The 23,571-nt window shown below is 48.2% G+C and overlaps 2 protein-coding genes and 1 long non-coding RNA gene across 3 annotated transcripts in view; 2 read left to right on the top strand and 1 right to left on the bottom strand.

Annotated features, from left to right (window-relative positions):
• LOC119860485 (scavenger receptor cysteine-rich type 1 protein M130-like) overlaps positions 1-23,571 on the top strand; it is a 1,081,813-nt gene that overhangs the window by 854,692 nt on the left and 203,550 nt on the right. The window lies entirely within an intron of this gene.
• Positions 1-23,571, bottom strand: part of LOC122460107 — a 109,741-nt gene that overhangs the window by 26,311 nt on the left and 59,859 nt on the right. The window contains exon 2 of the long non-coding RNA XR_006281194.1: positions 16,855-16,857. This is a non-coding gene — a long non-coding RNA (uncharacterized LOC122460107). The remainder of the gene's footprint in view (positions 1-16,854; positions 16,858-23,571) is intronic.
• Positions 9,250-23,571, top strand: part of LOC119860592 (antigen WC1.1-like) — a 73,524-nt gene continuing 59,202 nt past the window's right edge. Inside the window, exons 1-2 of the mRNA XM_038414464.2 lie at positions 9,250-9,393; positions 12,817-13,131. Coding sequence (XP_038270392.1) covers positions 9,333-9,393; positions 12,817-13,131 — 376 coding nt within the window. The 5' untranslated portion in view covers positions 9,250-9,332. The remainder of the gene's footprint in view (positions 9,394-12,816; positions 13,132-23,571) is intronic.

Below are 23,571 nucleotides of genomic sequence, written 5' to 3'. Positions count from 1 at the left end.
AGACTGACAGCCCCACTGAGCCGAAGGAGCTGGTGTCACACCCTGCTTGGCCAGGTGGGGCACTGTTGGACTGATACACTGACTAACAGTGCCCAGTTTCCATTCAGACCCTCATGTGGGCATCCCACATTTATGCACCAAGAGTTCACAGGCATGTAATATTTACTTTTTTGCACCATTCCAGACTAGAGAGATCATTGCTGTAACTGGTAATGAGAGCTTGGGGTGGGCACTGGCGTTTGACAGCCTGCAATGCCCCCAGGGCTCTAGTGTCAATTGTCAGACTCTGGTTGCAGGCAGTCAGGCCTGTTTGTTGGAGGGGTGGTTGAAGCTGGATGTAGGGTTGGCTCAAGGTAGCACTTTTGAAACCAGGGTCTGGGGACAGGCTGTGGGTCAGAACTGATGTCAAAAATCATAGACAAGCCAAATCAGTGTCGGAGTCAGAGTGCAGATGCAGGCCAAGGGCTGAAGCCCGACTGCAGTCAGTCCCAGTGTCTGGAGGCAGAAGCGGGGCGGGAGCAGGTCAGTAACAAGGCTGGAGCAAAAGGTCAGAGTAAGGGGCAGACAAGGCTGAAGTGAGCTGAAAGGATGCTCAGGGAAGGCTGGGACAGGAACAGGAATCAGATGAAGGGCAGGCTGGAAGCCTAGGAACCCATCTGTGACACGGTGAGGCATCAGGAAGTTCCTGGCCAGGTAGGGCTGTTGCACAGACTAACTTGCAGCTTTTGGAGGATCAGTGAAATACCTGAGCCTGGGGATCATCTGACCCATGCCCTGCTCAGGGATAGGACACAGCACAATGCCTGAGAACTGGATCACTGAAGCACTGAGGATGGGTGCGTGTAAGCATATCCACATCTAAAGGCAATTCCCCTCAGCCTAAGTGGGGGATTCATTGGACCCAGGCATCGAATAATTTCAGAGAACAACAAATGAAAATCAGGGATGGGAGTGAGGGTCATAGATATAAAATCAGGGGTATGGAGGGGTACACTGAGCAGAGAATCCCTGACAGCACCCACTGCTCCTCAAAGGCATCCAGGGAAGAAGTGGACACTTCACAGAGGAACTCTGCCCTGAGCCATATCTTGAGGGATTTTTGGAAATAGGCTCAAAGAAGCCGAGCACCCCCTCTGTCCAGCTTCCTGGTGAATGGCCACCTTGGCCAGTGCCAGGCGGAGACTGACAAGGAGGTCTGACGACTTTGTTGGGCCAAGGAGGGTATGTGTAAATCACGAGGTGTGGGGGAAAATTCAGCCAGAATTGGAAGAGGAAGTTCTGGAGGAGCCAGAAGAGGGGCTGTGAACTGGTGCACTCAATATAAATGTTCATCAGGGTCTCCCTCACTGGAAAACAAGCAGGTTTTGGGGGTAGTTGTAAACCGTGCCAGGTACATGCCCGTGTTCATGGCTCCATGAAGGAGCCACCAACTAATATACCCACCAGGCCGTGGGACCAGGGTGGAATACGGACCGACACACCAGGATTCCCCCCCCCTTGGGTGATAGGAGGTCTCACTGTGACACTGCACCCCACATTTTGTGCAGTGATATTGCTAGGAGATGATTAGGACATAATTATAATGTATTTTACACAAACGGGTAATGTGAGATGTCATTGGAAAAGTTCTGATTTGCTAATACGATTATCCTATTTGGATGCATGTATCATTTTTGTATCTAAAGGTATGAATATTGACTATGTATCTGTATTTCAAATGTAATTACACCTTAATAACGCCCACTGGACAAGATGCTTTCAATCTAGATAGTGGGTGGGGAAGGATTAGGGATGGGCCATTAGGAAAAAACAATAGGTTTTCGGAGAAGCTTATCCCCCACCTGGTGAGTCTTCCTGTCAGCACCAGAGAAAGCCTGTAATTAATGGCTGCTATGACTCTATAAGGACATGTGAAGAGACCACAAGTCTCTAGACTCCATCTTGGGATGTCATTATTTTTCCAAGACTGCTCTGGGAACCAGGCTTTGGGAACCAAGGGTTCCTGCCATATATAAAAGCTATATAAGGCAGGGAGTGACATCATCTGGTGTTCTTCATTCCCCACACAAGAAGATTCCTGGTAACACCTGAAGAACAAAGGCTGAACTGGGTAAGTGCTGGATCCAGGCTAAAGGGATTTTTACCCTGTGAATGAAACACCTGGGATTCCAAGCTGTAAAGCAAGTGCAGCTTGCCCACTAAGAAACTGCAGCCTGATTGTATAATCTCTTAGGGTGGGAATCTGCTATTCATATCCAGTCTATTTAGTATATTAAGCATTTTTGTTTATTTGCTAGGTAATCTGCTTTGATCTGTTTGCTATCGCTTATAATCACTTAAAATCTATCTTTTGTTTTTAATACATCTGTTTTTGCATTATCAAAACCAGTGTGTTGGAGTGAAGTGTGTGGGAATCATAACCCAGGGGCAAAGGCTGTTGCATATTGCCCACCACATTGAGGGAGTGGGCGAATTTTATGAGCTTACCCTGTACAGTCTCAGTTTCCTATGCAGGGGCTGGTCAGAGAGCCTGCATGTAACTGTAGCTGAGTGTGTCTCTCTCTGTAGGTATGCTCATGAAAGTGAAGGCTGGAAGGCTTTGCACCTTGTCATGGAAGTACAGTGTGAGAGGGTCCCCAGGCTGGTGGGTCAGAGGGCTCAGTGATAATCCAGTTCCAGGTGGAACCCCGGGGTGAATCCATCACACCCACCACTTGGTGTCAAGGCAGGACACAAGGGTGAGGAAATGAAGGGTGAGGAGCATGAGTGCATAGTAGTTTTGTGGATGCTGTTCGGAGACAGATTAGTTGCATATCTCACAGCCCTCTCCCATGGTACATAGGGGGTGGCCTGGGATACTCGTGGGGCAGGGGGCCAGTGGTAAGGTCCGAAGGGCCATGGGTGAGGGGCAGACATGGAGAAGCCTGCGACAGGACCCACTCAAGGAAAACACAAGAGGTGGGTGGTAGGGCTGAGCTCACCTCCTGGAGGATGCAATGAGAAATGTGTGAAGTGGAGAACTCCATGCGCTGGTGGAGCACCATAGGGGTCCACCCAGTCCATCCGGTCATAGTCCAGGGAATTCTTGTTGCACCAGCTGGGACCAGCCTCTGATGTATCGAGGGGGACTCTGCCACCTGCACACCTAGGTAGTGATTTTGTAGTAGTGGCAGCCATGGACCTGGTCACAAAGAATAGCTTCTACGTCCTGAGGAGGTCCTGGTAAAAGACCAGCAACTCAGAGAGGTCTTGCGGGAGAATCCTTAGGTGGAGATAGAAGAGCTGTCAATTGTATGAGAGATCTCAGAGGGGTCAGAGAAAGGCATGCGCTAGCATGCTCTATGCTGGACTACCTGCACCAGAAAGGAGCCTGTGCAGCGCCTGGACGTGGAAGAAATGGACCTGACTGCGGAAGAAGAGCAGACCCTGTCTTCCCTCCTCCATGCAAAGGTTCAGGATACCTGAAGAGACGCAGCGCAACCCAGGCCAGAAGAACTCCAAGATTTTATTCTGTAGACCAGCCAGGGTACCCGGCATGGGGTCAGGATGTTGAGTCTGTTCCAGAGCATGGATAGGATCAGTTGGTTGAGCACCAGTGCCCTCTTCTGTAGGGAAATGCACTGGAGAGACTCCCCACACCTCCGCAAACTGTCAGCCCCCCTGGTCTTGAGAGCAACCCTATTCTCAAGTGTGGAGGGATCAGTGGGGGAAAAGATAAATGCCCAGATAGAGCAGTGGACCTGCTCTGCACCAGTGGTCTGCGGTGAATCAGTGCAGCTGAGTGAGCAGCCTTGGTCTGGCTGTGGGTTTGCCTCACACTGATACTGAGTGCTCAACTCAGAGCCGGGTCAGGCTATTCCGAGCTTTAGGAGCAGAGGCAGTGCACCAACGGGAGTGTGTGCCCCGGGAAGCCACTGAGGCCACTTTCCTACATTGCCATCTACTGGTGATTCCTGTTCCTTGAGGAGAGGGCAGGATCATGACCATGTTCCCCTTCAACTGTACTGAGGCTGATAGGTCCATTCCATCAGGAAAGATCCTGCTGCTTCAGCCTCCCAGCTGGGTTTGGGAGCACGACACTGCCAGGCCTGAGCCAAACTGAGAGCTACTGGCACCATGATTGAGAAAGCTAGACTGTGATTGAGAGAGAACTGGGACTGACACCCGCCAGACTGCTACAATGTCCTGGAGACCAAGGCCCTCCAGATTCCTGGCCAGGAGTTTGGAACTCTCAAATAAGAGATGGACTCAGAAGTTCCAACTTGGCTCTTGTACTGAGCCCTGCACCTGGTGGGAGTTTCTTATGCAGTGAAACCACTGAAGAATTACTGGGTGATAGTGACACAGGAAGAGAATCTTCCCCCTCCAGCCTCAGTTACTCCCCCATGAGCAGCAGAGACCAAAAACGAAGAGTCAAGCATAGGAACATCTCAGGGGCCACAATGAAGGTGGTGCTGCTGCACTGCCTCAGCCTCCTACGCCCTGGACCTCCTCTGCTGTGAGTGTTGGGGAGATGGTCCAGTTCTCCTTTCTGTGGTCGGCACCTTCAAATGGGAGGAGTTTCCCTGCCTTCCTCTCACATTGGCCAGGTTGGGAGAACAGCATGGACCCCACACTGTGCCTGTCTCTCATGGGGACTCCATACTGATCCCTTTGGTGTTTTCCATAATGTGAAATAAAGCGAGACTAACAGGGCTTTTGGGAAAGGTTCTTCCTTTCTGTGGGGGAGCAAATCAAGGCAAGTAGTAAAATATATCACTGTAAAAGAGTAAATAGGGAATTCTAACAACAGGAAATGGTTACAGCACCTAGTCACAGAGACAGAAGCAAAATTTTTATTACTCCCCCCCCAACATACACACATGCATTCTCCATGTGGGCCAAAGCCAATACACTTCCTGGTTTAAGTCATACCCTAAACCCAGTACTTTAGCCCAGTAGCAGGACCCTATGGATATTCTGTGCTTTTTGGAAGTGGGATTTAGGAGCTTTCAGGACTTCTCCCCAAACGTCTAACCCCAGATCAGTAATACCACAGGGTGCAGTATGGCACAGGACCCATGGTGTGGAAATGTGGTCATCCTGCCTCAGTTTTCCCTCTTTCAGTTCCATAAGTGCTCACACCCAAGATGGGGCAGTTAAGGTCCCCTGCCTTGGGGCAGTTACACTACTGAAATGTCTCCCCTTCTTCACCTTCACAGCAGAGCTCTCCTACCTGCTTTATCAAGCCCCTCCCAGCTACACAGGGGCAGGACCTCACTCGCCCACATGGCTCTTTCTGAGGTCTCCACAACTACCCCTCATGTCCAGACTTCTGATCCCATCCTCTCATCTCCCAGCCACAGCCTCGCCTGTCCCACTCCTCAGGCTTCGGCCTCAGCTTCTCTTGGGGAGGGAGCTCTGCTGGCCCCATTCCAGACACGAGGCTCTGAGCAAAGATCTGCCCCAGGACCGTCTCAGCTCCTTCCCCCCACTCACTGGGCAACAATCCTCGCCTGGCTGTTTTTGCCTTGCTCGTGGGATCAGCCACGTAACATGGTCACCCCCATTCACAGCATGACCCTGTGCTCCTGCGGGGTGAGCTGCAGGACCCACCCAAGACACATAAATATGGCAGGCGACCAGCTTGGCTTAACAGTGAAATCCTTGCTGATCTTAAACACAAAAAAGAAGCTTACAAGAAGTGGAAGATTGGACAAATGACCAGGGAAGAGTATAAAAATATTGCTCGGACATGCAGCAGTGAAATCAGGAAGGTCAAATCACACCTGGAGTTGCATCTAGCAAGAGATGTTAAGAGTAAGAAGAAGGGTTTCTTCAGGTATGTTAGCAACAAGAAGAAAGTCAAGGAAAGTGGGGGCCCCTTACTGAATGAGGAAGGCAACCTAGTGACAGAGGATGTGAAAAAAGCTACTGTTCTCAATGCTTTTTTTGCCTCTGTCTTCACAAACAAGGTCAGCTTCCAGACTACTGCACTGGGCAGCAGAGCATAGGGAGGAGGTGACCAGCCCTCTGTGGAGAAAGAGGTGGTTCGGGACTATTTATAAAAGCTGGAGGAGCACAAGTCCATGGGGCCGGATGCGCTGCATCCGAGAGTGCTAAAGGAGTTGGCAGACGTGATTGCAGAGCCATTGGCCATTCTCTTTGAAAACTCATGGCGATAGGGGGAAGTCCTGGACGACTGGAAAAAGGGTAATGTAGTGCCCATCTTTAAAAAAAGGGAAGAAGGAGGATCCTGGGAACTACAGGCCAGTCAGCCTCCCCTCAGTCCCTGGAAAAATCATGGAGCAGGTCCTCAAGAAATCAATTCTGAAGCACTGAGAGGAGAGGAAAGTGATCAGGAACAGTCAGCATGGATTCACCAAGGGCAAGTCATGCCTGACTAATCTAAATGCCTTCTACAATGAGATAACTGGCTCTGTGGATGAGGGGAAAGCAGTGGACTTATTGTTTCTTGACTTTACCAAAGCTTTTGACACAGTGTCCCACAGTATTCTTGCCAGCAAGTTAAAGAAGTATGGGCTGGATGAATGGACTATAAGGTGGACAGAAAGTTGGCTAGATTGTCGGGCTCAACGGGTAGTGATCAATGGCTCCATGTCTAGCTGGCAGCCGATATCAAGTGGAGTGCCACAAGGGTTGGTCCTGGGGCTGGTTTTGTTCAAGATTCTCATAAATGATCTGGAGGATATTGTGGATTGAACCCTCAGCAAGTTTGCAGGTGACACTAAACTGGGAGGAGAGGTAGATATGCTGGAGGGTAGGGATAGGATACAGAGGGATCTAGACAAATTAGAGGATTGGGCCAAAAGAAATCTGATGAGGTTCAAGAAGGACAAGTGCAGAGTCCTACACTTAGGACAGAAGAATCCCATGCACCACTACAGACCAGGGACTGAATGGCTAGGCAGCGGTTCTGCAGAAAAGGACCTAGGGGTTACAGTGGACAAGAAGCTGGATATGAGTCAACAGTGTGCTCTTGTTGCCAAGAAGGCCAATGGCATTTTGGGATGTATAAGTAGGGGCATTGCCAGCAAATCGAGGGACGTGATCATTTCCCTCTATTCGACATTGGTGAGGCTTCATCTGGAGTACTGTGCCCAGTTTTGGGTCCCACACTACAAGAAGGATGTGGAAAAATTGGAAAATGTCCAGCGGAGGGCAACACAAATGATTAGGGGACTGGAACACAGGACTTATGAGGAGAGGCTGAGGGAACTAGGATTGTTTAGTCTCGGAAGAGAAGAATGAGGGGGGGATTTGATAGCTGCTTTCAACTGCCTGAAAGGGGGTTCCAAAGAGGATGGATCTAGGCTGTTCTCAGGGGTAGCAGATGACAGAACAAGGAGTAATGGTCTCAAGTTGCAGTCGGGGAGGTTTAGGTTGGATATTAGGAAAAAACTTTTTCACTAGGAGGGTGGTGAAGCACTGGAATGCGTTACCTAGGGAGGTAGTGGAATCTCCTTCCTTAGAAGTTTTTTAAGGTCAGGCTTGACAAAGCCCTGGTTGGGATGGTTTAGTTGGTGTTGATCCTGCTTTGAGCAGGGGATTGGACGAGATGACCTCCTGAGGTCCCTTCCAACCCTGATAGTCTATGATTCTATGACACCTGTTCTGAAGGAGACGGCCTTGGAGCAGCTGTCACAGCCCTGCCAGCTCTGGCAAACTGTTCCTGGTGATGGGATTTTGATGAGGTGGGGCCAAGTCTCCAGATAACATGAAAAGCTCCAAACACCTAGTGAAGGTGCTGTTGTGAAGGTGCTGCATCAGAGCTGTTGCAAGGAGAGCTCACCCCCTCTCCCAGTAATGTTGCCAGCACCTTCTTCCATTATCAGTCAGTTCTTGAATTCTCTGACCTGTGTTCTCTTTATTCAGGGTCAGTGACTGCACTGTGCTGTACTGGCCCTTGCACGGTGAGCCGCTGACAAGGACTGTAGTTAAGGCAGAGCTGGTGGAGCTGCCGCATGGTTCCTGGTCTTTGCTGCTCTCTGGATGGGTGAGAGAGAACTTCCTGTGCTGAGTCAGAGTTCTCGCCACTCACCAAGATGGCGTCTGGCTGGGGAAACACCCTGTTGTTCGTTGCCAAGGAGCTCATGCTGTGGCAGTTTGGCCTTCATGAGATAGGGGTGGCAAAGTGCCAGAGATGCCTGCGTTAGAGCTGTTTCCTGCAACGCCACCTTTCTGTCTGGTACCACAATTGCTGCGATGGGCTGATTTCAAATTCCATTCTAAATGCCTCGGTTAGGCCTAACACACACATACACACGGCTCCTTCCGGTTGGATTTTACCTTTGATTGCCCCCTCCCCCGGCTGCTTTTCCACTCGATGTCGGCTATGTTGTTTTCCTGGTTAACTTGCTGCTGTCTCCTGGAAAGCTTGTGTCCTATGGCCAGTGTGCTGCTCTTCACTGTAGAGAAGAGACGGGTTTCAACTGCACGGACTGTTAAGGAGATTCTCTCTTCAGATGGATGGAAATGGTCAGGATCCTGCAATTCTCTCTTGCTCCCAGACTGACTAATGCAGCTTCTGCTGCCTAGAGTTACCACATAGGGCAAGCCCAGCACTGGTCTGGCCGGAGAGTCCTGGAGTGGGTTGCTACCTATACTACGTATGCGAGATGGTCATTCAGAACCTAGTCAGTCAGTGTTAAGAACAAGCTCTAACACGATGAACAGGAAGACCTCTGAGACTCTGCTGCCATTGATGGTCAGATCTGAAGAAGGAAGCTCCATGACACACTCCTACCACTAATGTACCACTGCCGTTCAGGAAGCCCTGAGCAGTCTGGATTCCACAAAGGGAGCAGGGGTTGTTCCCTTCTCCTTTGGATACAGCTGACCCCAGTGGTAACGAAAATTGGACACACAGCTCTGTGGGGTTCAATTTTATTGGTTTCTTTTTTTCCACATTTGTTTTCTTAATTAGTTTGTCAAATTAGCAGCATTCTGGGCTCTAGAGTTATTCAACTAATCAGACAGAATCATTTTGCACACAGTTCTGCCCTACACCAAGGAGGGTGGTTACATGATGATCCGAGACTGAAGCAAAGATGACATCAGAGGCGGACTCGTCACTCATATATGGTAACAGCTGGAGTTTTAGAATTGTATTGGATGTTTTAGCTGCATAAAAAGTTAGATAAACTCTCTGATAATGTCTAAAAAGGTGAATATTGTTTCTATTGGTTCCTTCTGGCAGCTGATGCCAGCATCTGAATCTACATATTTCCCTTCCACTGCTTTGTTGTCACTTGTCAGACACAGAGGAGCCCTGGCAGAGTGTTTTGGAGCTGCCAGTGCAGTGAGTGAGGGGACAGCAAGTCCGTCTGGCAATGAAGGGACATCTCTCCACTCAGCTGCTTTGGCTTCTCCTCTTTCTTCAGGACACCATGGGTAAGTGCCTGCTTTATTTCACTGGATGAGCTGGGCAGATGAGAAGTAGGAAGAAAGTTTTAATCCACCAGAAATAGTGTTTTATTCCAGAAGTCAATGAAGCAAATGGAAAGCAGGCAGTTGGGGTTAAAGTAAATTTGTGTTTCTGATGATCTCCCATTGGTTATTCTGAAAGAGGAGGTTTATATATTTGCAATAATCATAGATTTAACCGTGTCATAGTCTCTGTGCTTTATAAAATACCCCCGTCTTGTAGCACTGTGACCCCAGAGTTGCTTTTAGTGAACTAATGGCTTCAGTGCTTAGAAATTCCTGATAACTAATCAGAAGAAAAGCAGAGCGGGCTTCTATATCGTGACTTCCAGCCTCATCGCCCGTCCAGCTCTGTGCCTGTGTATGGAACCTGTGAATAATTCCAGATATGCACTCCCTGCCATTTTAAATAACACTGCTGTCCTGTGTGCGTCAAACATGCTGGGCCAACTTCAGCAGGGTTTGAATGATGCACTTGTCAGGATATTGAACGGTTCAGTAGCAGCCTGTTTCTGTGAGTTAGTGCAGTCTGAGACGCTGCTGTTCTGTAGCTGCAGTATGAACAGGTGAAGCTGAAGATGAAAGACAGATTTTAGAAACCTCAAATATTTAGCTAGAGACAAACTGCGGTACCACAGCTGGTATGTACAGATCGCAGATAGCTCTGCAAAGTCTCTGTGCCTTGGAGGGTAGGTGCTGAGGATTCCAGAGCAAGGACATTTCCTGAAGTGGGGGGTTGTACCTGAACTTCCTAAGAAAGTTACACAGAAGTAGCTGGAGTTTGATCTCATGATAAAACTGACCTTTACCAGAGTGAAAATGCAGAGAATTCCACTAGGATTCTGGATAACCAAATCTCCATTGCATGCGCCATGTGAAACCATGGGGCCCTATTCTCCCTGCAGGGTGGAGTGATTCCCATTACCTACAAGGGGTGGAACTAGTACCCTGCAGGGAGAGAAGGCAGCCATGGACTCCACTGGACAACAGTCTGGTCAGATTTCAGAGTAGCAGTCGTGTTAGTCTGTATTCGCAAAAAAGAAAAGGAGGACTTGTGGCACCTTAGAGACTAACAAATTTATTTGAGCAGAAGCTTTCGTGAGCTACAGCTTAAGCTGTAGCTTCACCAGAAGCTTCTGCTCAAATAAATTTTTTAGTCTCTAAGGTGCCACAAGTCCGCCTTTTCCATCGGGTTCAGAGTTAATAATTAGAGACTGGTTTCAACTCTTCCTTTTCTTGTCTTTAAATTTGACTCCATGTGGAACAGGCATGTCCCCCTCACACTATGTCCCGTTAAAAGCTCATAATCCACCAGTCCATGAGATGATTTAATCAAGCTGGATTTTATGCAGCTTAGAAGGTGGGGCTGATGAACTCCCTGCCACCCTCCCTCAATAACGGGGCACTTTACAAATCTACAAATGGACACCTACAAACGGGCTGGATTCTGGTTCCACCCAAATGTCTCACACTTCAGCAGGTTAATGGTTTCATCTTTGATTGTTAGAAAAACAAAAGAAAAAAAATTGCAGCAGAAGAGAAATTGTTTTGTGAAATTGTAGCCCCGTGACTAACAGCCTTTGCTGGTTCAGGGCCACAAAGAGCATGAGGCAGGTATAACATGATGGTGGCTGCTGAAACCAGAGTACAAACATGCTGCAGTGGATATGCCCTTCTGGGAACGGCACTTAGAGGAAATCACAATAATTAACCCCCCATCACTGCTGTGGCGAGGACACCATGCAACACATGAGTGCACAGCCTGTGCCCCTCACCCCCCCGTGTAACTTACAGATGGTTCTATAGTGAAAACCCTGCACTGGAAATCTGGCAATTAGTGTCTGTTCTTGTCTCTGCCACAGATTTAGCATGTGACCTTGGGACATCTCACTTCATTTCTCACTGTCCCAGGTTCCCTTTCTGTAAAAATGGGAACAATACCTACCTGTGTAATTGAGGGTCGAGAGATAATGTGGAGATAAAATTCACCAGACAGAAAAACCTTTAAATACATTAAAATGATCAACATTAACTCTTTTGTTCCAAGCTGAACACATGGGTTCCTACAGAACAGGGAAGGGTCAGAAGAGACACCAAGTTTCTTAATCTGACTCAGTGTTGCAGAAGGAATCCCCTCAACAAGGGGTCACCAGTACACAAATTTGAGAACCACTGAACAAGAGGGATGTGGAGGTGGGTCCAGAGCTCCTGGACTTCCCAGAATAGTCACTGTGCTCTGGGAAGGGGTTTGTTTTCACCATGAGATTGTATGGAACAGTGCCCCCTCCCCACAGCTCCCCATCAGTATACAGCTGTAATTGCAGCTAGTGGGAGCTCTCTGCTCTGAGGGTTCTGATGTCCCCTGGCCCCCAGGATGGAGTTACAGCCCCTGTTACTGGAGAGGGAATGTGCTTTATAAAAGCTGGGTATAAAATAGTCATCACAGATGAATCTGCACTTATACTTTGTAATCAGCAGGTAAATGCAGATGGGGAAAACATTTTCTCTAATTCCTTCTGAGAAAAGATTTAAAAATTTGAAGCAGGTAGAATGGGTGGGGTCTGGGAGGAACAGTGACTCAGACAGAGGAGGAAGGCAAGTAGCATTGAGTGGCAGGTGAGCTGTATGTGTGTGTGTGGGGGGGTGGCACTGAATGGGCAGAGCAGCAGCAAGTGTGAGGGGAGGGAGAGCAGGATAATGGGATATGTCTGGCTCTCCATGTTATGTTCACAGCAGAAACACAGAGAAGTTAGATAAATATATGAAATACTCTTTCTGGAAGTTTGCAATGTAACACGACTTTATAACTTAGAATGTAGAACCCTCACACACAAGAACCCCAAAACAGAGAGAGACAAAGCAGGGTGCTCCACAAGGCAGAGAGGCACAACTTACCCCACCTAGGTGTAGGTGGGCTCTCTGGAATCTGACTTCTAAAGGTCCAGATTGCCACTTCCTTACAAAGCGCTCCATCCCTAGCCTGCAAACAGGACCAGAAAGTCCCTTCCCCTTAAAGTGGCAGCAGGTTGTCATATTAACAGTTTTCAATACACCACACTCCTTTCCAGGCAGGCGAGGTTGTTGGAGGAGCTGGTGCCAGAGAGAGATTGGGTGGGGGAACATGATTTCAAGTGAGTGGTGGGGGAGAAGGGTCGAAGGAATGAGGAGATTGGGTGGTGAGGGAGGGTGGTGAATCACACAGCAGTGACAGTGCTCAGCATTCACCAGCCCAGAGAGCTCAGACGGGAGGAGATACCACATGCTGCCTCCCCAGTGACAAGCCTGACTGGGGGATCAGGGAGTAAAGCCCAGGACCCTTGTGTGATACTGTCCAAGCCAGAGGGGATGGGCTCTGTGCTGTCTGCAACTCTGCTCTGTGTCTTTTTGAAGGTGATGATGAGCTGAGGCTGGTGAATGGAAGCAGCCCCTGTGCCGGGAGAGTAGAGGTTAAACACCAGGATTGGTGGGGGACGGTGTGTGACAATGCCTGGGACATGGAAGATGCTGAGGTGGTTTGTAAGCAGTTGGGATGTGGATCTGCTGTCAGTGCCCTTGGTAATGCTCATTTTGGAGAAGGATCTGGACCAACTTGGCTGATTCTAGCTGACTGTGTTGGTGACGAGTCAGCTCTCTGGAACTGCAGTCATATAGGATGGGGTGCATACCAGTGCAGTCATTCTTTTGATACCGGAGTGATCTGCTCAGGTAAGAGCTCTGCCAACCTGCCCCTGTAGGAAACTCCCTATGAGGGAGAAGGGATTGAACCCAAAGTGTGTGACATTCCTGGCGACTCAGAGCTGGACGGTGCCCTGCACTGAGGTCTGTGTGGAGCTGACCAGTCTCTCCCTGAGCTCCCCTTGGTAGACTGGGGATGAGCAGGCTGTGTCATCCTCTGGGCAGGTCAGGCAGCTGTCATGGAGTAAGGGTGGGGTGGGGGGAAGCCCCATTAGCAGGTCTGTGCTGGTAGGTGCCTGTGTATAGAAGCCTAGTGTCTCCCCAGGGGAGCAGCAGATGTGACCCTGCCTGTGGCTGCGGGAGCTGGGATGGGAGCTATGGGGGGCGAGTGCTGTGGAGTTTTCCCCAGAGTTCCCTGAGGCAGCAGGAGAGGAGCTCTGAGACTGACCATGGCAAGTGGGAGGGGCCAAACCAGCTGGGAGTAGGTGCAGGGGGGAAAAACTGACTCCACTACTCCACACAGCTCCCTCCTTCCCCAAATCCCCCCAGGGTCAGGCAGAAAACTCCCACATGACATGTAGCTCTTTGTTCCGCAGCCCACCTGGCTGCCTTCCCATGCAGGGTGAGCTAGAATTACCCCCAGGATAATGTCGTGGAGATGGCATCTGGATCCCTCTGCACATGGGAAATAAATGTGTATGTATAACCTGGCTTCATCAAAGCTTGTACTCTTAAAGTGGCTGTGTTTGCACACAGGTCTAAAGAGAGTGACTGTTAAAAACAGCCCTGACACAGGTAATACTAAGCCCTGGTCTACACTACAGAATCAGGTTGATGTAAGGCTGCTTACGCTGACCTAATTCCATAAGCGTCTACACTAAAATGTAGCTCCTGCCAATGTAACTTGCCCACTACACCGACATAACACCTCCACCTCTGTGAGAGGTGTAGCACTTAGGTTGATGTAGCTAGGTCTACACACTGTCAGTGTGGACACTGTATTGCTTATGTTGACTGTTGCTGCCTTTCTGAAGCCATCCCACAATGCTCCACACTGATAGTTAAACTGATGCAAGCATGGGCAGGGGCTATGGCAGGCCAGGGGAGGCTGAACCTCCCCAAACATCCAGGCATGGCCCCACCCACCTTCTACACTGAACCCCCTCCTGCTTCCTGCCACTTCCCAATGTCCTCAGCCCAGGGAGGTTGCTCCTCTTCCCCGAGGGGGCTGGGGCTAGCGTGTGCCGGCCTGGGGCTCAGGACTCCGGCCAGGTGGGGCCCCCGGTGCTCTGGGGTTGGGGGCGCTTGGGAGGGTTGGTCAGGGTGGCCTGGAGCTGGAGCAGGGGGACCAGCAACCACGGTCAGGGGCTCAAAGTTCCCGCAGAGTAGGGGGGCAGAAGGGATGGAGGAGGGGTGGGGCCTCAGGGAGAAGGGGCAGGGCCGGGGGCAGGCTCCCTGAACGGGCAGTTCAAACGCCGTCCATGGGTGCAAGCGTTCCTGGTGAGGATGCGCACCACCAACACAAGGAGCCTAGTGTGGACACACAAAAGCGGTTTAATTACTGTGGCTGCTATATATTCACATAACTTAGGTCAACTAAATTTTGTACTGTAGACTTGTCCTCAGTGTAGGACATTGGTAGCTGCAGCTGGCTGAACAGCGACAGCACCTCTTTGTTCTGATTAGCTCAGTTTGTATCTCTCTGCAAATCCCTGCTCACCACCATTGGTGAAGTTACATCTGATCACTGGGGTCAGTGCTTTGTGTGTCTCCCTTCACACACTGCCACTCACTTACCATCCTGAATTCCACTGAATGCATCCGATGAAGTGAGCTGTAGCTCACGAAAGCTTATGCTCAAATAAATTTCTTAGTCTCTAAGGTGCCACAAGTCCTCCTGTTCTTTTACCATCCTCAGTGACAGTATCCACCGAAACTGTGGGGGAGCCCCCGCTCCCCTGTGCCCTCTTGCCCCTGGGTCAGAACACAGGGGCCACAGTTACCATAAGCCTCCCCCACCCATCTTCCCTCAGAAATATGCCCGGCACAGTGGGGGCCTCCTCAACAAGTCCTAAAGCGGAGTAACCCTCAGCACATGGAGATGCATTGGCTCCCCTCTCAGTCTCTGTGCCCTGCTCAACACTGGTGCATGGATCTACCGGGGCTGAGGTGAAGGGTCTCTCTCTGGGCTTCATTCTGGGTTTCCCGTGTGCAGTGAGCTCTGCAGCCGCACCATCCTAATTTCGGCTGTTTCTATACCAGAAATGCACAAGTGCAGAGAGGAGCTCCTTTGCATCATGGGAGGAGCCAAAAGTGGGCGCCTGGCAGCCACACCCCCATTCCCTGCTGGGCCGGTTCTTGTCTCCGCAGCTGCAGCTCTGGGCTTGTAAACCCTGAACTTCTGGGCCTATTGGTGCTGCTTGGAGGATTTGGGGAGTATTCAGAGGGTACAAAGGAACTCGACCAGCTATCAGGGAATTAGGCACCAGCATTTACAAGGTAAATGTTGAATAGACATGAAATGGAAACCTATTTGTCTGAGAAACCTTAACTCCATCCATCCTGCTCCAGTGCACCTCCTGTAGCTCATCTTGGTACCAAAGCGACCAATGAACTGAGTGTCCCCTCACAGTTATTATTGACAATAATTTACCTAAGAAATAAAGAATCATTGCTCTGAGGTTACAGAAAGACATTTACACTAAAGGAAAAGATTCCTTGGCAGTTTAAGTTCGCTGCATGAATGCTCTGGTGTGTGTCCTTCATTTTGGGTCTTTCTCACACATTGGCACCACATTTGGCCCTTGGTAGATTGAGAGCTCTGCTCCCCAGACACAGCTGCTATAAAGTTGCTCTGAGTCTGTGCTAGGGCAATGCTCACATGTACTAGCCTGCACAATGACCCTCCCCACGCCTGAAAAGCCCTGGCTGGATGTTGAAAGGCTCCATTCCAGTCAGTAATCAGCTGAGCTGCTTTGCCACTTTCCTTCTCTCCCACCTCTGATGTCTGCATGGCCCCTCCCTGGCTTTCACACCCTGTACCCACACAAAACCTATCTGGCCAATTTTCTATATTGCACCAAGGGAAATGCATCACATTTCCCTTCATCTACACACCAGGCAGCAACCCTGTACACACCAGTAGTACAGGAGGGGAGCAGAGAGGCCAACACACAGCATAGCATTGTTAGATATTGCTATTGAATAGGATCCCTGTCCACCAGCTTTGCACTTCTCTTTAGAGCAGCCTCCTGGCTTCTCCAGTTTACACCATCCACTTATATCCAGGCTCTCATCTGGAAAGAAGCACAGTATGGATTTTGCGAACAGCTCCCTTTTGGAGCGTGCCTCTCTTCTCACAGAGCCAGCTGCTCTTGCTTCAACTACACCTCCTTTTCACAGGCAACAATCAGCTTCGAGGTGGCGAGTGGGTGCAGTTTCATAGATACTAAGGTCAGAAGGGACCATTCTGATCATCTAGTCCGACCTCCTGCACAGCGCAGGCCACAGAATCTCACCCACCCACTCCTATGAAAAACCTCACCCATGTCTGAGCTATTGAAGTCCTTAAATCATCGTTCAAAGACTTCAAGGAGAAGAGAAGCCTCCCTCAAGTCAGCCATGCCCCATGCTACAGAGGAAGGCGAAAAACCTCCAGGGCCTCTCCAATCTGCCCTGGAGGAAAATTCCTTCCCGACCCCAAATATGGCAATCAGCTAAACCCTGAGCATATGGGCAAGATTCACCAGCCACATACTACAGAAAATTCTTTCCTGGGTAACTCAGATCCCATCCATCTAATATCCCATCTCAGGGGATTAGTCCTATTTAATATATTATTAATATTATATTTAATATTTAAAGATCAATTACTTACCAAAATCACATTATCCCATCATACCATCTCCTCCATAAACTTATCAAGTAGAATCTTAAAACCAGATAGATCTTTTGCCCCCACTGCTTCCCTTGGAAGGCTATTCCAAAACTTCACTCCTCTGATGGTTAAAAACCTTCATCTGATTTCAAGTCTAAACTTCCTGGTGGCCAGTTTATACCCATTTGTTCTTGTGTCCACATTGGTGCTGAGCTGAAATAATTCCTCTCCCTCTCCTGTATTTATCCCTCTGATGTATTTATAGATCATATCTCCCCTCAACCTTCTTTTAGTTAGGCTAAACAAGCCAAGCGCCTTGAGTCTCCTTTCATAAGACAAGTTTTCCATTCCTCGGATCATCCTAGTAGCCCTTCTCTGTACCTGCTCCAGTTTGAATTCATCCTTTTTAAACATGGGAGACCAGAACTGCACATAGTATTCCAGGTGAGGTCTCACCAGTGTCTTGTATAATGGTACTAAAACCTCCTTATCCCTACTGGAAATGCCTCTCCTGATGCATCCCAAAACCGCATTAGCTTTTTTCACAGCCATATCACATTGGCAGCTCATAGTCATCCTATGATCAACCAATACTCCAAGGTCCTTCTCCTCTTCCGTTACTTCTAATTGATGCGTCCCCAGCTTATAACTAAAATTCTTGTTATTAATCCCTAAATGCATAACCTTACACTTCTCACTATTAAATTTCATCCTATTACTATTACTCCAGTTTACAAGGTCATCCAGATCCTCCTGTATAATATCCTGATCCTTCTCTGAATTGACAATACCTCCCAGCTTTGTATCATCTGCAAACTTTATTAGCACACTCCCACTTTTTGTGCCAAGGTCAGTAATAAAAAGATTAAATAAGATTGGTCCCAAAACCGATCCCTGAGGAACTCCACTGGTAACCTCCCTCCAACCTGACAGTTCGCTTTTCAGTAGGACCCGTTGCAGTCTCCCCTTTAACCAATTCCTTATCCACCTTTTGATGTTCATATTGATACCCATCTTCTCCAATTTAACTAATAATTCCCCATGTGGCACAGTATCAAATGGCTTACTGAAATCTAGGTAAATGAGATCCACTGGATTTCTTTTATGTAAAAAATCTGTTACTTTTTCAAAAAAGGAGATTAGGTTGGTTTGGCACGATCAACGTTTTGTAAAACCATGTTGTATTTCGTACCATTTACCATTGACTTCAATGTCCTTAACTAATTTCTCCTTCAAAATTTTTTCCAGGACCTTGCATACTACAGATGTCAAACTAACAGACCTTTAGTTACCCGGATCACGTTTTTTCCCCTTGCTTAAAAATAGGAACTATATTAGCAATTCTCCAATCATTCGGTACTACTCCTGAGTTTACAGATTCATTAAAAATTCTTGCTAATGGGCTTGCAATTTCAGGTGCCAATTCCTTTAATATTCTTGGATGAAGATGATCTGGGCCCCCCGATTTAGTCCCATTAAGCTGTTTGAGTTTTGTTTCTACCTCTGATATGGTAATATCTACCTCCATATCCTCATTCCCATTTGTCATGCTACCATTATCCCCAAGATCCTCTTTAGCCTTATTAAAGACTGAGGCAAAGTATTTGTTTAGATATTGGGCCATGCCTAGATTATCTTTAACCTCCACTCCATCCTCAGTGTTAAGCAGCCCCACTTCTTCTTTCTTAGTTTTCTTCTTATTTATATGGCTATAGAAGCTTTTAATATTGGTTTTAATTTCCTTTGCAAGGTCCAACTGTACTCGACTTTTAGCCTGTCTCACTTTATCCCTACATCTTTTGACCTCAATTAGGTAGCTTTCCTTGCTGATCCCTCCCATCTTCCACTCCCTGTATGCTTTCTGCTTCTTCTTAATCACCTCTCTAAGATGCTTGCTCATCCAGCTTGGTTTACAACTCCTACCTATAAATTTTTTCCCCTTTCTTGGGATACAGGCTTCCGATAGCTTCTGCAGCTTTGAATTAAAGTAATCCCAGGCCTCCTCTACCTTTAGATCCATAAATTCTTCAGTCCAATCCACTTCCCTAACTAATTTCCTTAATTTTTGAAAGTCAGCCCTTTTGAAATCTAAAACCCTAATTGCAGATTTATTTTTGTTAATCCTTCCATTTAGTTTGAACTGAATTAGCTCATGATCACTTGAGCCAAGATTGTCCCCTACAACCATTTCTTCTATGAGGTCCTCGCTACTCACCAAAATTAAATCTAAAATGGCATCCCCTCTAGTCGGTTCAGCAACTACTGGATGAAGGAATCCATCAGCTATCGCATCTAGGAAAATCTGAGCCCTATTATTATTATTAGCACTGGTCCTCCAGTCTATAACTGGGAAGTTAAAGTCTCCCATGATCACGCAGTTTCCATTAGTATTTACTTTATTAAAGACATTAAGAAGGGCTCTATCCATATCCAAATTAGATCCTGGAGGTCTATAGCACACCCCAAGCACTATCGTAGGAGAGGCTTTACTAGTTTTCTTCCCCAATGTAATTTTTGCCCAGACGGACTTTGTCTTATCCATTGCATCACTTCTTATTTCTTTATTTTCTACCTCATCATTGATATACAATGCTACTCCATCACCTTTACCTTTGTTTCTGTATTTCCTAAACAGCACATACCCTTCAATACCTGTAGTCCAGTCATGATTACTATTCCACCATGTTTTTGTTATCCCTATAATATCTGGTTTCACTTCCTGCACCAGTAGCTCTAGTTCCTCCATTTTGTTACCTAGGCTCCTCGCATTGGTGTACAAACATCTTAATTTTTGCTGTTTGGCCTCGCTCACATTTTGTACCCTATTAGGCACAGTCATTCTACAGCTAGTATAACCTATTAGACTAGTATCCACACCGCCCTCGCTCCTTATATCCATTCTCCTACCCACAGCTGTATCCTTTCTTACTTCGTTTTCTTCCCTATCAATGCTAAAATCTGGCATGGAGATTTCCTGGACATCTCCCAACCATCTCCCCCTAATTCCTAGTTTAAAGCTCTCTTTATCAGTTTTGCGAGCTTTGATCCTAGAAGTCCATTTCCTTCCCTACTCAGATGAAGTCCATCCTGAGAGAACTGTCCTCTGTCCGTGAATGCCTCCCAGGGGCCATACATCCCAAAGCCCTCCTTATAGCACCACTACCTAAGCCATCTGTTGACAGTCATAATCTTGTCACACCTTTGTTGCCCTTCTCTAGGAACAGGAAGGATCCCGCTAAAAGTCACCTGAGCCTCAATTTCCTTAAGCGTCTTCCCCAGCCTAGCATAGTCTCCCTTAATACTTTCCAGCGAGAATCTAGCCCTATCATTTGTTCCCACCTGAAGGATAATTCGGGGATTCTTTCCCACTCCCTTTAGGATCCTTTTCAACCTCAGGTCTACATCCCATATCTTAGCACCCGGAAGACAGCACACCATTCTATTCTCTGGATCAGCTCTAGTTACAGGCCTGTCTATTCTTCTCAATAAAGAGTCCCCGATCACATAGACCTGCCTTTTCCTGGTGATGGTGCTATTCTCCAGTCTCTCCCCTGTTCCCTCTGGCTGCAAGTTCTTTTCATTCCTATTTTCCCTTATAATCCTCTTCAACCCATCCTGTATCCTCCTGGGGCTCATATTTGGTCTAGTCTCCCTTGACTCTTCCGCTTTTCTTATAGGACTAGCCTGTCTTCTCTTCTTCCTTACCCTTCCACCTTCAACAAGTACCTGCTGAGCCCCTTCTTCATTTTCCAACTCTGCAAACCTATTCCTAAGCTCTATTTCTCCTTCACTAGCCCGTCTTTTCCTCTGCCTGGTTCTTTTAGTCGCATGCTTCCAATGACCACTTTCCTCACCCAGTCTCCCCTCAAAATTCCCCAGCCCTGCTTCCATCCGTGAGTCTGAGCTTTCCCTTCAGATACCTCATATCTTTGCTCCATCGTCTGCTCAAACCCCTTCCTAAACTCAACCAGACTTTCCACCTGCATCTCCAAACCTCGGATCTTTTCCTCCATCAGCTCTATCAGACGGCATATCACGCTGAAAAAACTCTTACCGGTTCCCCCCTCCAGGATCATGTACATACCACAGCTTCCACATCCAGTCATCCTCAATGCGTCTTCCACTACAGGAGTCACTCCCACAGCTGCCTCTGTATCTGTCATCGCCTTCCCACCTAAATCCTGTTAATCTGGGAAACACAAACCACACCAAAACGACCACACCCCCCCAGCAAAAGCAAACCCCAAACAAGGACCACATTCCAAACTCCCCTGTTTAGAGCTCTGTTTCCTAGCTCCTATGCTGCTGCAGCTGTCTGTGCCGCGGCATGACTGGCTGGCTACCTTTATAGGACCTCTAGTCAGAAGCCCCACCCCCTAATCAGGGCTCAGCTGCTCTCCCAGCACAAAGCCCCTACACACACACACAAATACTAAAAATACAAAACCAAGTACAACTACCTTCTCCTCAAACAGAACTCCCACTCAAACTCCCCTGTTTACAGCTCTGTTTGCTAGCTCCTGTGCCGCTGCAGCTGTCTACAGCTGTGTCAGGCCTACTTTACACCACTGTTACACTGGGTGCAGCTGCCTACACAAAGCACTATGGAGGCCAGAGACCTCTGTGTGCACGTAGACCTGCAGTCACTGCTAGAGTTGAACATTTCTCACACTATTTATTGTCACTGGTGCTCTCAGAGACAGGAGGCTGTTGTTCATTCATTGTGATGAAGACCAGACACTCCTTATTGCCTGTGGACAGACAACTTTGCATGTCAGTAACTGTGGAATTAAGTTAAAATTCACTAACAAAAATCCTCCTTAATGCACCTGGTGGGAGATGAAGGCAGTCTGTGTGTTTAATGATGGGTTTACCTAGGTTCCTGGGGCTCTGTATGCTAGTACTGCAGGGAGAGGCACCTGTACCTGGGAGTCAGGGGGCAGACCCCGAGTGTGTGAGGCAACCAAGAGAGAGAGCGGAGAGATAGGTGCCGTGTCAGGTCAGGGAAGGATAGCAGTTGTGTTTAGGTGGCTACTAGCCCGCTGCTCAGAGGAGGGGCCATGAGAGAAAGGAGGGGGGCAGAGTCAAGTGACTGACAAGAGAAAGCCTGGGAACAGAGAGAGGAGAAGCCAATTTGGAGCAGTCTGGAGCCAGCAATGGAAAGGTCAGGACTGGCTGTGTGGTGAGTCCCAGGCCTGCATGCAGGGTCCCCCTGAGAGCTGGCCCCTGGGCAGCAACACCCCTCAGGTTGGGCCTTTCCCTTTTCAAGGTGACTCCCTGGTTAAAGAGTTTTATTGGGAATATTCCCCACCCAGCCAGGCTGAATTAGTGCTTCATCTACCAAGGGAAAATCCACCACCACATGGCAAGCTTTGCTCTGACTGCAAGTCAAAGCTGCCTGCCTGCCGTAAGTGTGTCTGAGCACTAGGGGTAGGAGACTAAAGTTAGGATTTTTAATAGTGTTATTGCAATGTGTATCTTGAGGCCTGCACCCCTTTATGATGAGGGGAAATCCCGGGAGGAGAAGCAGCCTGACTCCTGCATGAAGAGGATGCCTGAGAGCAGTGATCATCAGTCCCTGTGCAGAGACTGAGGAGTTTAGATTCATGGGAAACTAATGGGTACTATCAGCATGGGCAGCAGTGACCCTGAGAGCAGTGTTTTTACCATGTTGTGCTATATTTACCTCCTGTGAAATGTAATTACTGTGTTGAATATATTGTATGTGTTTGTGTTATTTCTTGGGAGTCTCCAAGTGTCTGGCAAGTAAGTGGGGGTTACCCTCTGGTTAGAATTTTCCTTCCAGTTTCCATACGACCCTACTAGGAAGGAGCAGATCGAGGGACGTGATCGTTCCCCTCTATTCGACACTGGTGAGGCCTCATCTGGAGTACTGTGTCCAGTTTTGGGCCCCACACTACAGGAAGGATGTGGATAAATTGGAAAGAGTACAACGAAGGGCAACGAAAATGATTAGGGGTCTAGAGCACATGACTTATGAGGAGAGGCTGAGGGAGCTGGGATTGTTTAGTCTGCAGAAGAGAAGAATGAGGGGGGATTTGATAGCTGCTTTCAACTACCTGAAAGGGGGTTTCAAAGAGGATGGCTCTAGACTGTTCTCAATGGTAGCAGATGACAGAACGAGGAGTAATGGTCTCAAGTTGCAATGGGGGAGGTTTAGATTGGATATTAGGAAAAACTTTTTCACTAAGAGGGTGGTGAAACACTGGAATGCGTTACCTAGGGAGGTGGTAGAATCTCCTTCCTTAGAGGTTTTTAAGGTCAGGCTTGACAAAGCCCTAGCTGGGATGATTTAACTGGGACTTGGTCCTGCTTTGAGCAGGGGGTTGGACTAGATGACCTTCTGGGGTCCCTTCCAACCCTGATATTCTATGATTCTATGATTCTATGATTCTAAGGAGCAAAGAGAGTGGAGGCACTGCCAAATAAATTCATATGGGAAGAATATAAGGAAGTTGAACCCTGCTGAGCTGGAGGTGAGATTCAAAAGAACCCAGGCCTGTCCATCAAAACTTGTAAGGAGATTGGTACTAAAGGAGGTAATTGAATGGACAGGGGGTCCTACATAAGGA

Source organism: Dermochelys coriacea, chromosome 1, assembly GCF_009764565.3.
Source record: "Dermochelys coriacea isolate rDerCor1 chromosome 1, rDerCor1.pri.v4, whole genome shotgun sequence".
NCBI classification, from domain to species: Eukaryota; Metazoa; Chordata; order Testudines; family Dermochelyidae; genus Dermochelys; species Dermochelys coriacea.
The sequence above is the reverse complement of the archived record's forward strand: the minus strand, read 5'-3'. Positions and strand labels throughout refer to the sequence as shown.